We start from the raw sequence: 13831 nt of genomic DNA, 5'->3' as shown, positions 1-13831 counted from the left end.
AATAAACCTTACCTTTTGGGATTCAACTTAATTAAGTGTTCTTTATTGAGACCAAAATAAGTGATCATACTTACAATATTTGCTTACTGTTTTTGCTTACCCAAAAATCTGAAATGAAGTAATTGCTGTCAGTGTAATTAGTGTATGTGAAAGATACTTGCTGCAATAATCCCACATCCTAATGAGATCAACTTTGCACTCATGATAAATGAGCACACAAAGTAATCGAGCTGTTCTGGTGTCAGCATGCACACAAATCAAAATGTTCTTACATCAAAGAAGTACTTATTTTAAAAAAAATCTTTCCTACAGGATTTAAATATTTTTCAATATATGATTTTTAAAAATGAGTTGTGATATCACTACAAGCCCTTGATGGAGTTATGAGCGGGTAATCCATCTCTCCTCATTCATAACCCTATATTTAAATGATTGAACAACGGCAGTCAGCCAGGGGAATCTCACAGCCCAGCCAGTTTGTTGCTAGACAAATACTAGTTGTAGATTTAAACGTATGGATTTTTGCTGTACTACTGTATACAAAGGAAATATAAAATGGCTAGTTTTCTTTAAGAGCATAATTTTGCCATGATGGATCAAACTAATGGGTCCATATAGTCCATTACCTTGTCCCGGAATTGACCAGTCCCAGACACTTCAAAAGAAGGTGCAGTAAAGTGATGACTAACATAGCAAATACTGTAAATAGGAGAGGGATGTTGAAGTGAATGGTGGATCATTAGCTCAGCAGAACAACTGAGATATGTTACAGAAATGATGGACAAATTAGAAATGGTAGAAAGACAGGTAGACACTTGGAAAGTTTATGGATAACTTCAACCAGACATCAGAGGGACTTGGATGGCATTTCCCCCACATCTTCTCAGGCAACTTCACCAGTTTATGAATGGGGATGGTCCCTCATGAAGACAGAAGGAGCCTAGCCTTCCTCACATGAGAGCCCATCACCCTTCCTCCCTTTCATCCATGAGTGACTGACTGTCCTGGATTCTGAGAGGTGTAGTTATACCTAAGAAGTCCTCGGAGTCTTTTTTTTTTTTTTTTTAAGTCTTCCTCTTTGGATTGGGCACAACAAAGATTCTTTTGTATCTCTGTGTGGTTCTGTTGATGCTGCCTTGTGCAGCAAAGCCATCACACTTGCCCTTTGGGGATGGCTTGCAAACCGAGGGATAGTTGCAGGGGGCAGTCACTGTACCTCAGGGAGCATGGAGACTATAGCTGTGATCCACATCATGAGAGGTGGAAATGGGAAAATACTCCTTTTGCCCTCCCTGACTTGCACAACTGGAAAAGAGCAATCCAAAATCTGGTCCTTAACAAAATAGATGGAGGTGTTTCTTGAGCTTATCTTGGTACTAAGATCTTAATTGTATACTGGTAGGAGATGGTGAAAAGCATGGGACATTGTCACAAAGGCCCAGTCAGTGGATCAGTCAGTGTTTGTGGACAAGCTGATCATTTTTATTATTGAGGTGGTCTTCTCTTTCCATACATTTTACAGTATGCTAATTTATCTATGTTTTAGGCTTTTTTTATCCCATGATCCAGTGCTTAGTTTGCACAACTATATACTTTTCATTACTTTGACATGTAATACTCTCTAGTCTGGTGTGTCAACAGAAAAGATACTTGAGCAAGGCTCAATTAATTTGGGTGGTTGTTTAAGGGAGAGAGATTTTGTTATGGTTGTCAACGACCGGAAGCAAAGCTTGCAGAATAGATGAGCTGATTTCCCACTAGTGTTTAATTGTCAGCCTTCACCTTTTTAATTGGTATATTGTGTTGTGTACACATAGGTAAAGTGCTGTGCATATAGCACATAAAAAGTAACCCTCAGCACTTAATCAGAAGTGCCCAGTATAATTGAAGATCAAATAATTCTAGTAGCGGCAGCCAGTACGTCCCTCGGCCCGCACCACTTTCAGCAGCTTCCATTTGCCTGGATCAGTGAACCATGGCCACTGGGAGCCGCGATTGGCCGAACATGTGGACGCGGCAGGTAAACAAACCGGCCCGGCCGCCACGGGCTTTCCCTGCACAAGTGGCAGAACAAGTTGGGGAACCACTGGTGTAGAATAAGCCTGATTAGAGTTTAATTTAGAAATGGGCCTTAGCTGTAAAGGCTGCAGATATTTGGATGTGGTGTTCCAGTTCTGGCCTATTACAAAGCAGCGACAACGAAAATTCAGAACCGGATCCAAACTCTGCCAAAGTTCAGGCAGAGTCGGGTGTCATGTTTAAGTTTCAGTCCATCTCAAATTAAATTGTTAGAAATGTCACAAAGTAATGTATACTTCTGGTAAAAGATTAGTATTACAGGATAAATTACATCAGTGCTTAGTCCACAGCAATCGGTGGTATAGAAATACTTATGAAAGATAGATTTGGTTCCATTTTAGAAACTAATCCTGAAATCTTACTCAGGACCAAAATACCACAGTCTTTAGACTGGTAAAATTCCTTCCTGTTAATGTCAAAGGGAGTTTTTTTCTGAGTAAGGATTGCAGAATGTATGTTCCTCTGTTTTTAATCAGTCTAACTGCAGTCTATGCAAGTTTTGCCTGAGAGGGGTGAATAAAACCTGAGTAAAGGTGTTTAGGATTTGGCTCTTAATTCTTCTCCTCAGAGCAGAATTCATTCTGTATGATTTTTTTAATCTATTAAAATGTTGGTTGGCTTCCATTGGAGTTCAAATCCTAATATTACCAAATAATTATGTGTCAATGATTAAATGTAAAAACAGGCATGTAGTCTCCAAATGCACATTTCAGTCTGGGTGGCTGAAATAGCTCATAACATTCAATGCATGAAAATTGGGTGGAATTGAATAAATTAGTGGAATCACAAAAGGAAACCACTATAGGAAATAGTTTTACACGTGTAATCATTGAAATACTCTAGTGAATGTGTCAATCTGTACTAAATAAATATATTTGTTTATAGACATGCTCTGTATTAGCTTCCACTCTTTCACAGCACTTTGCCAAATAAAATCCCACTCGAAGTAGGATGTTCGCACCCGAGTAGGAGTTTCTTGGATAAATATTTTTTCTATATTTGAGACCAAAACCACTTCTACAAATTTCTGACTTTGATTGAAATAGTATATTTCTTTTGCTTTTTTTCTTCCCATCTCCTCCACTGGCAACCACTGATGCATTACCTTAACTCCTCTTACCTCCCACTGCTATGGTGAACAAGAACCCCACTGGAAACAGAGTGCATCAGTCAGTAATGAGTGCTGACCAGTAATAGAACTGGCCGCACCCAAATGCTTCTACCAGCAACGGCCTTGGAGCCTGAGAAAATTTCTCTGTTTGCAGAACAACTTTCTGCACTCTGCTATTGGACAGGGTCTTATTTTCCCAGCTGAAATGATTCATCGCATAAAAGAAAGAATACAAAATTACATATATTGAATTCACCATTCATAGAATACATTTCGGGGGAGGGGAGGGAGGAAGAAATATGGTGCAAGATGTCTGTGGATATTGTGTTTCAGTTTAACATTTAAAAAGGAGTTAATCAAATCCCAAGAAATGATTGAGTAAAGGTAAAGGCCTTTTATAAGCTATTGTTTTTCCTAAACTAGTTAATTTCTTTTCAAACAAAGTTCCATTCCTCTAATGCTGATTTCAACATCTGCCTCTGTAAATGTAATATTTTAGACTTAAGAACTGGTGGGAAGAAATAATCTAATAAAAATAATAATTATATAGGATGCTGTATTTTCAGTGCTGTGCAAACATTAGCACTGTAATCAATCAGTCCTCAGAACTGGGGTTGGTGAATGGTAGTATTCCCATTTCAAAGACGGGGGGAATAGAAACAAAGAAGAGTTAAGTGGTTTGTCTGAGGCCACACAACAAGTAAGTGTCAGAGCTGGGATTGGAGCCCAGGACTTCCTGGCTTGTACTCCTGTGTTCAAGTCACGGGACCACACTGTCTCGCTACCAAGAAAATTGTTTTCAGTACGCAAGCAGGGATTGTGAGGCATAAAGACATCTAGAGAAACTAAACTATTTTCTGTGCTGGCCAAAGTAACAGCCTGAGCCCCTTCAGCAACTAAAATGAAACCTTGAAAGGCCAAAAGTATCTGTCCTTGAAGAGGAGTCCAGTCAGGCCATTTCATGTAGAATTAATCTGTGTCGCAAGTCCAAGGAGGTCCAAAAGTTTGCGGTACATTTTCACATGGGAGTTCTGTGACTAAATCTCTACACAGTGCTCTGAGTTATAAACGGTAGTTTTCAGACTTCAACCATACATTAAAGTTCTCCTCCCCAGGTGTCTCAAGACTTTAACCTTGTTCTTAGATCTAATAAACTTCCCACACATATGTTATGGTTGCAGTACAGTTAAATCCAACAAATTGAGAAATATCAAAAGAGGACCCTTCAGCATATCACTCCAGCACTCTTTATCAATCCAGTTTGATATAAATAGGTAAAATTGTTAAGGGGCAAAATTCCGCCCCCCACCCTTATGGATACAGAGTGTCCCTACTGCAGTTCTAACGTGTTGGATAGGCCAAGCTCTTGATAGCCCACTCAGGGGTGCATATCACTTTCATACCAGAGCCTAGGAGTGGACAACAGGGGATGGATCCCTCGATGATTGCCTATTCTGTTCATTCCCTCTGAAGCATGTGGCACAGGCCACTGTCAGAAGACCGGATACTGGGTTAGATGGACCATTGGTCTGACCCAGTATGGCCATTTCTTATGTTCTTATACAGTGGGGTGAAGCTCCATGTGGGGATCCTTGTGTGCTATTGTGGACAGAGATTTTGAGGCAGTGGGTGGGCCCGTTGGATCTGCTGCTGTACTGGTTTGGGTAGAGAAGTGGTGGTAAAGCAACTCACCAGCCACTCTGAATCCTGGGGGATTCCTAATACCTCACCCCTGAAGAAGACTATGCTGGGGAAAGTTTTTGGGCTACATGAAATAAGAGTCAGAGCAGGATTTTTTTTTTCTTTTCAGTATACTAAGCAATGTCTCATTTTCTTTAACAATGCAAAAGAATTTCTCTTTCTCAGACAAATAAGTCTATTAAAGTTGGTGGCAATGATGGAAAGGACTTTGGAAAAGTAGGTCTGTTTTGCAATTTACTATGCTGCCAAATTTTGCTTTATAGTTCAATTTTTTCCTTCACTCTCCATTGTTTACAGTACCCTCTGAGAAACTTAAAATGATGTTTCTCTCCCTACCAGTCTTGTTCTTTTTCTTTTTGCAAACATTGATCCCCTACTCCCACACCCCAGTTTTTACTACAGCAGAAACCCATCATGCCTTTGCTTTAATTTCCTTCATTATGGGGATATCAGCACAGCCCTGAAAACAGCATTTGATCATTACCTGCTGTGTTCCTAGCTCGTAAAATTAGCTGAATGACAGTACACAAGCCAAAGTCAACTGTTTTGCCTGTGCAACATCAATGGGTAACTGAGACCAGAATTTGGTCCTTGTTTTTCATAGGTCCTATATATGAACAGAGACTGTTATTGGGGATTTTTTGTTATTCTCAGCAGCAGCCTTTGTGTAAACAAGTAGCCCTGGTGTAAATAAGAATCTGGCCAAACCCTTTATTTTCTGCCACACCATTGTTTGTCTCTACTTTAAAAATAAAATAAAATGCTTTTTATAATTGTTGTTCTCAGCAACAGAAAACAAGGTGTTTTTTTAAGTTACTTTGAATTTGGAGTGTAGGCTGTTTTCTTTAACAGACTTGGGTAGGGTACACATGCATCTAGATACAGCAGCCCTGTTCTGTGTGATTATTAAAAAGTTGATACCATTGGCAGTAGACAGTAAGCGGAATCCTAGAACTGACTTCAGTGAAAAGCTTTTTGTTACAGATTGTTGAAGGGTGGTTTTTCGAGGCTGCACTTCTATCAGTGTTTGCTTGTGGTTGTCTTACTAAAATGTGCTGGTGTTTTCGGTCCAATTCCTAGCGGGCAAATGTCCACATCACAGAAACCACTGTTGTGACGCTTATTAGCAGTCTCAACAGTCAAGGAAAAAATAGGCACAAATCCTGAAGTTTTTGCCTACCCCTAGATGTGACTAGGACTAGGTTGAAGCATATATGTGGGTCACTTCTGATGAGCTCACTATTTTGTGGATCGATACTACACTTTCCAGCACTGTCGATCCAATGCTAACATAAATTAAATCAGTAAGGATGCATGAATGCAGCAGAGAGCAGAATTTGGATGGCTCAGCATTGCCACACATGGATACATATGTGGTATTTATTGTTCATTTTTTGTATAATGCCAACAGTATATACTAGGCACTTATATAAATAATACACACACATACTTGGAATAATAATAAACATCTGTGCTTTGACTGCTGATTTAACATGGGGTAGTTGAAGTAGAGCTTTAATTGCTATTGTCCTATATTAAAGAGGAATACAGTATTATACTTTTGTATCTATATGTATTGTTCGTAAGGATAGTTCATATCCACATAGGTTAAGTTGGACCTAAACAGAAGCAGCTAATTCTAAATGGCACATGGATTTTCTTTTCTCTACAATGTTGTTTATACTTAGCCCCTTAAGTTAATTTTTATTATAATCTCTAAATAACCTGACACTTCTTTGTATGTGGTTTGATGAAGCAGGCTGGAGAAATTAGAAGAGTAACCTTTTAATCACTGGTTTTTTTAATGTAGACATTTCTATGTTCAAAGAGTTATGAATCTGTCCAAAATGACTTGTTTGATATTTGGGGACTTATGAAGTTTCAAAGTTAGCATTCCACAAATAAAATGGAAAGAAGAAATGGGGGGAAAGAGCATATTTAAAATTAGGGTATCTTTGTGTTTTATGGGTTCCAGGTTATTTGGAATGGAATGAAAGTTAATGATACATCCTTTTTTCCATCCTGCCAGCCAGTATCTGATCCAAGAATGTCTCTTACTTAGAGGACAGGGCTCCCTCCACTGTTCTCAAATAGAGGCTTCCACTGTCTGAGCTATAATCCTCCCTGTTTTTCACAGTAAAACTGCAGCAGGAGAAATATTTAATGAAAAAGTTTTCCACACAAATCCCATATCAGAGACAAATTAACCTCATGTGGCTTAATTTACATGTATGCAAATATCAGAGGTTAGAGCAAAATTATTAAAAGGACGAAAGGCCCATGGTATGTCACAAACAAGATATGGAGCCTATTTGTATTTATGCTTGCTAATGAAGTTCAGCCCAGGCTTTCGCTTTGATTTTGGTGTCTGTCTGCCATTCGCTTTATGCTTTGTAATCAAATCAGTTGCCCCCACACATACACAAGGACAACAAGAAAGCAAGCCTTCTAGTTTTGAAAAAGCTATTGCCCAACTTGGATAGAAAGGGCCCTTAATTCAGAGATATACAATTTTTCAGTGACACAATGCACCAGGTTCTCTGCAGGTATAAATTGGTGCATCTCCACTGAAGTGAATGGAACTGCAGCGTTACACCAGTCGAGAATTTGGCCCAGTATACTTTAGCACTTGGGATGTACACTGGGGGTGTGCTACTCATAAATGTTTCAGTTTTTACCCAGTGAAAGATTTAACCCAAGCCAACCAATTCAAAAATCATGGCACATCTGTTTCTTTCTCAGCCCAGTATGTCTCTCTCGCATCATGTTACAGCAGTGAAATAATTCATGCAATAATAGAAGTTAACTAGAGCTGGGTCTGTCCAGCAGTGTTAGGATTCTGATCTGAAGTTCTTACAAATTCAGGAGTATTCAAATTCTTGGGTTTGGTTCAGGCTCTCCTCTGTGACTCACTGCTTCAGTATGTCTGTGTTGAAAAACCCAGTGATGCCCATTCAATAAAGTGACATTGCGATGGCCATTGGATGTACGGTAAGTTGTGTTCCATTCTGAATGACCCTGGGCCATTATTATGGGATGTGAGTGGTGTTCTTCCCTTTGTTTCTTTGCACATCTCTCGCTAATGTGAATAAGAAAAACATGCATAGGGCAAAAAGACTAGAGGCCCTTTTTGTAGCATTTAAGAAGTCATTTGGTGAATACCTGTTTCTCGGGCTTGGTTTCTAAATCTGCATCAGAATTGTGTGCAGCTTCCATTTTCTAGCTAGACAAACAGTTCTGCCCCCTCTCATCCAAACAAAGGGAAAGGAATGGAGTTGCTGCACATGACTGAGAGAGAGCACAGCAGTGATCTTTTCTTTCTCCTCCTGACAATACATAAAGTTAACGCCAGTGATTTCATACTGTTTATAAAAACTCAATTTGCTAGATGACTTACATTTATGGAGTAACAGTAGGAGTTCTAGAGAAGGACATTTTTGTTATCAACAAGTATAAATCTGCTTAAATAAGTTAAGGGTTGTAACTGTTCCTGATAGATTGATGATGTGACTCTTTTAAAAGAAAGAAAGATACACATAGGGGAGGATACATGAGGTTATAGTGTGGTATAAAGGTTTCATTGGCATGAGTTTGGGTTTGCCATGTTACTTAGAAGTAGGAAGCCAGGGACTGGCTCTACAAGTCATCTCAAACAAGTGAAGAAAAAGATCTTCGTTTACACCAAGACCGCTGTATGCTGCCAGAGTGATATAAGGTAGCCTTGGTGTACATAAGAATCTGGCCAAACCCTTTATTTTATGCCACACCATAGTTGGTCTCCTGTTTAAAAAAAAGAAAATGTTTTTAGAATTGTAATAAAGAATTGGAAAACACCTGTTGACATTGTTTTTCACCTATCTTGGCCATGAGAGCCATGGCTTTCAATACTGTGAATCCAACTGTCATAGACCTTAGAGATTAAAATGTATTAGTCAGAATATTTCATACCTGTAAAATAGCTTTCCTATGCATAACAGTGTTTAGATCTGATGATATATCAGAACTAGGTAGAAGTGCTCTTTTCCTCTGGAACCGGGTGATTTAAGCTCCCTGCTGCTATAAAGGACCCATTCCGAAAACATTCCCTTTAGAATGAGGTTGAGGTACAGCCCATGTTTAGGTAAATTACTGTGAGACCACTGCAGATGAGTGTCACTCCTTTATAAATAAGTTATTCAATAAAATGTGCATAGATGAAAATCACTTTGGCAGGCACTGGAAGGGAGAAGTGTTTTGTTTTCACTCTCTCTGAACTCCAAAACAGCTGAAGGAATTTTGTTCAGACTTTCCGAAAAACTTCAGCTTCAGGCAGAGATTAAAGAATGGAAAATTTCAGCCTAAGGAGGCATGAGTGAAAACGGAGTTAAGTAGGAAACTTATTTGCAGCTCTAGCTCTAGCAGACACTAACTATAATATACTGCTAACTATAATCTAGTGGAGTGTCCTGCTTTGTGAAGATGATGTCCTCCCTGCTCTGAAACTTGCTGCTAAAATGACCTCTTCAGGGGTATAGGGAACCATATAATGTTGCCGATGTTGGAAAACTTTAAGCTTGATTATTTCCCAGGTGATCGAAGCCAAGCCTGAGTCTGCCTTTCAGCCAAAAATCCTTTCCCCAACAGGACAGAATATAACCATTTATCTTTAATGTGAATCCAACATTAGTCTCAGGTTCATTTATGTCAATGTAAACTCCACAGTAGCCCTAAATATTATATTTATGTGTTAAAGGTTGTCACTGTGGTTATAAACTCTGTAAAATACTGAGGTGGAGGAGCTAAAGCATTATTTTTGCATGGACTTCAAAATGCCAGCCATAATGGTTTGGGCAAGCTGTAGATCCAAACTCCCTGGGAGTTTGTGCTTGTGGTTGTGGGAATATATTGTATCCTTTTATTAAAGTTATTGTCTGGCCTATTTTTGTATAGTTCATGTTTGGGTATTGGGTTTTTGATAGTCTTTTGTTTTGTGGTGGTATTGTCTTGTCAGATGCCTGGCTGTGTATCCTCTTGACTAATGTTCTTCTCTTTTATTTTAATACTGTTCAATCTATATATTGTAGTACGACTTGTATGATAGAGGGTGCTATGGTAAATAGCTGGTATGTTTTCTTTTTGCGTATTCAGTTGTCTGAAAACGTCTTTTTATAGAAATTGATTGGTGTTTTTAAGTCTGTTCACTTAAAATTCAATATACATATAATTTACATCAAAAAGTTACTTGAGACTAACCCCTGTGCTCATTTAACACCATTATTCAATATCCAGTTCCAAAGAGGGAAAATTGATTACGCTCATATTAGTTAGGAAATAAATTCAGAGTTTATATATAAACACCCAGAGAAACACAAAGGTGGTAATGGATAGGTACAACTAAAGAGACATCTATTTACAATGATAGGCCCCATATTTAGGTTTTGTGAACTGAGATTAGAATCTGTCCCAAGTTTTCCAAACTAAGAAAAATAAAAATGTTTCTACCATTTTTAAAAAACTTCAGTGGAGAAAAAAGTTCTGTATGGAGATAAATATATTCTTCAACAGTGTCTGCTCATACTCCTCACACACATTGGAGCGTTATGCTTGTTATGCATAATTATCCGCTATGTCATTTTAGCCTTTCTTGTGAGGCAGCTGATAATAACCATTGCCAGAGTTCGGATGTTGCACTAGATGGGCTGATCATACATGACAGTTCCTATGTGGCTCTACATAAGAGGCAGAAAGTGAACCTGACTAAGAACTAGAGTATAAGCAGAGAGAAACAGACTAATCTGTTTTCATTTTTCAAGCTGAGTGACAAACAGAAAGTAAACCGACAGTATACGTGGGGAAAGTCATTTAAAATTCTTTCATTTGAAGATGTTATTAGTATCACAAATAAATATTTTTCAACAATATGCATTTTAACTTGACAATATCCCCTTAAAACTGTGGTGTCCAGTTTTTGTGTAAAGGAGGCACAACTTCCTGCATTAATTCAGGAGGAGATGTTTAAAGTATATGGAGGATATATTAGTAAGATATAGCACTGTATCCTATTAAAATTCTCTTTCTCAACTACTGTTTAACCCTCCCATTTCTTTATCAGTGGAAAGACTTGATCCTAGGCTACACTTCATGGGAGATCAAAGTTTTCTGTACTGCACAGAACTCCTTTAAGTTTAATTTGGTTTTGGGAGGATATACTAGTGCCTGTTTATATAGCTTTTGGTCCAGACTATAAATTAAATCTGGAAAAGCTGTAATGAGTCAGTAATTTATAGACTATTAAGATTTTTAGGTTAGAAGTGATTCTTGAGCGATGTGAATAGAGAACACATGGTTATAAAGGACAAGCAGATTCAGCATAATAGTATATTTTTTGTCCCCACATATTTTGTAGGCAATTAACAAAATAATGTCATCTTTTTGCATATCTGTTGCTCTCTTGAAATAGAATCACTAACCACTTGTTAACCACATTGATTTTTTAATAGACAGAGTGGTTGCTCATTGCTTCCCGACCAGAAATGTTCAGATTAAGCACACTATTAGATTGCAGCCAGAATAGTCTACAAAACAGGAAGAAAGCCTTGCCTTGCTCTGCCTCCTTCCCTTGTTTGTGTTGATGTGATAATTCATTACAGATTTTCTCTTTCTTTGACAGAGTGCCTACTGCAGAAATGGGATGACTTTTCTAGCCTGCTAATATGGATGTGGCTGCAGTGACAGGAAAGACAGTGTTATATTAAGGTGATTTTCTTTTCCCCTCCATGGAAGAAAAAAAATACAAGCTCTAATGTGTCTGTGTACCAGTGAGTGGGCTGGTTTGTTGTGACTATCTACTGGCTGACTCCGTCTCTTTTTCCAGCCCCCTCAATCGTTATTCTTGTTTACTAGCTGGAATGTTAAGCTAATTAATGGCAGGATGTTTGGGATACTGTGTAGGTGGACAAGAATGCAGATCACACAATTTTGAAATTTGCAATGGGCTTACTGCTGTCAGCCCCCATATCTAAAGTGCAGTGTCATTTTTTATTTTTGTCTGTATGTTTTAATAGATGTGTTGTTTTGTAAAGCAGGTTTGAGGCAAAAAGAGGCCAAGGATTTGGATGATTATTTATGCTTTCCTTGTTTTTTCAAAAGTAAAACTGCATTGTTTTGCATTTAATTCCTCTCAAATCAATTTCTTAAAAAATGCTAAAAGAATAATACCCTGTCTAGCCAAACAAGGGATTTTTCAGTGAGGATGATGCATAGGAGGGGAGATGAGCTATGTTCAGATAAGAAGGCTTTTCAGATAGGAAAACTTCAGGTAAATGACTTCAGGTCTTCTTGTTTCAGTTAAATATTAATATTTTTAGAGTCCCAAGAAGCATCTATACTGAAATCTGTAAATTCTTAATATTGAAATCTTTTTTCTTATCCTCTTCTCTCCCCTGAAGTCAGTGGGAGTCTTTCTATTGACTTTATTTGATCATTGGATCTGGCCTTTTGGCCCCAGTTCACAAGGTACTTAAATGTGTGTAACTTCAAGCATATTGTTCTGTTGACTTCAATGGGACTACTCAAGTACTTAAAGGTACAGCCCTGCTTAAGTGCTCTGCTGTGTGGACCTGATCCTGTTGATGTTAATGGGAGAAAATCCAGGCCCTTATTTATTTTTAATTTCTGTTGCTCCGCTTTGTTTTTTTCTTTTTGTTTGTTTTGGGGTTTTGTTTTGTTTCTTCAAACTCTGGCTCTCCCTTTACCCCTTTTCCCTTCTCTGTGCTTCCAGTCTTTGATATCCTCACAAGCCCATTCATTTCTTCCCATGGAAAGTATACACATCTAGAAGTAACCAAGGTCATGCTTGAGGAGACCAAAAGGCTTAGGCCGAGATTCTGCGTCAGAATCTGCAGCTGTGCCCCTATGGCATCCCATTGGGACAGAAGTCAGTGCTAGTGTATCCCAAAGCAGAGTCAGGGCCTTAAAGACTAAAGTAAACCTTTAAGAAAGACAGAACGCTCAGGAGACCTAGGAGATCAACTGTCTGCATTACTTCTATATAGTGTAAGCAGTCTCCTCCTTTGTGCTTAGTATGTGAGGTTTCAGCTCCTGCCACTCTTCTGATACAGTCTTATACTTTATAAATGGTTTCATTGGGCAGAACCTGGACCCACTCGTGAAAAAAAATTAAACTAAAAACACGTGTCTCTTCCTTGTGATCAAAAAATTGTGAAGCATTGTAAATGTAATCACAGTGCATCCAATATTCCTGCTATCCATAAACTGCCTCCTTTTTTACCTGCTGCATGCCAGTCCTTCTGGAATTAATCTGTATGTAAAGGACTAAAAATAATGTGTACAATACAGTATATTAAAAAAGAAAAAAGTTTTCTGATGTTCCATCTGTGCTTGTTGAAATGTATGATTAAACTTTTCTTTTTATCATCGTTCTTATTTTTCTTGGCGTCCCTAATCATGGAAAATTATATGCTTGCTGTAAACATCCAGACTTTTTAAAAGGACACCAGCATTTATTGTATTTGGTTTCGATCTTCAGGCATATAGACAGAAGAAACCATTTCAGGCGCTGGGTTCTGGAATCCAAATTCCTTCCTTAGCTGTCTCTCTCCCACATTTTACATTTTAAAATATGCATAAGAAGGAAAAATACTGGCGCTTAGTTTTTACTGGTCTACATAAAGTCCCAGAGAATGAAGACTCAACATACATTTCTCTCAGAAATATGACAGATCATGTTTTTGTTGGTCTGCTGTATGTTTGTCTATCTTGAACAGTTTGACAGGCAATTATTTATAAAATCTGGGTTTTCCCAGTAAACCCATATAATAACCTTTCACTTCTCTCCAGAAGCCAGCGAGCTGAATTTAGAATAAAACAAGGTAGGTTATGTCTCCCTATCTTGGACTAGGCTAGATAGTCACATAATTGGGGAATATTCATTTTTTTTTT

At 38.3% G+C, this 13831-nt stretch overlaps 1 protein-coding gene across 20 annotated transcripts in view; it reads left to right on the top strand.

Moving 5' to 3' along the window:
- Positions 1-13303, top strand: part of SUPT3H (SPT3 homolog, SAGA and STAGA complex component) — a 483439-nt gene extending 470136 nt beyond the window's left edge. For all 20 annotated transcript variants that reach the window (XM_075126371.1, XM_048845697.2, XM_048845708.2 and 17 more), the window contains one exon: positions 11541-13303. In XM_075126371.1, coding sequence (XP_074982472.1) covers positions 11541-11602 — 62 coding nt within the window. In that variant the 3' untranslated portion in view covers positions 11603-13303. The remainder of the gene's footprint in view (positions 1-11540) is intronic.
- Positions 13304-13831: the final 528 nt, after the last annotated feature.

Source organism: Caretta caretta, chromosome 3 (genome assembly GCF_965140235.1).
Source record: "Caretta caretta isolate rCarCar2 chromosome 3, rCarCar1.hap1, whole genome shotgun sequence".
Lineage (NCBI taxonomy): Eukaryota > Metazoa > Chordata > Testudines > Cheloniidae > Caretta > Caretta caretta.
The sequence above is the reverse complement of the archived record's forward strand: the minus strand, read 5'-3'. Positions and strand labels throughout refer to the sequence as shown.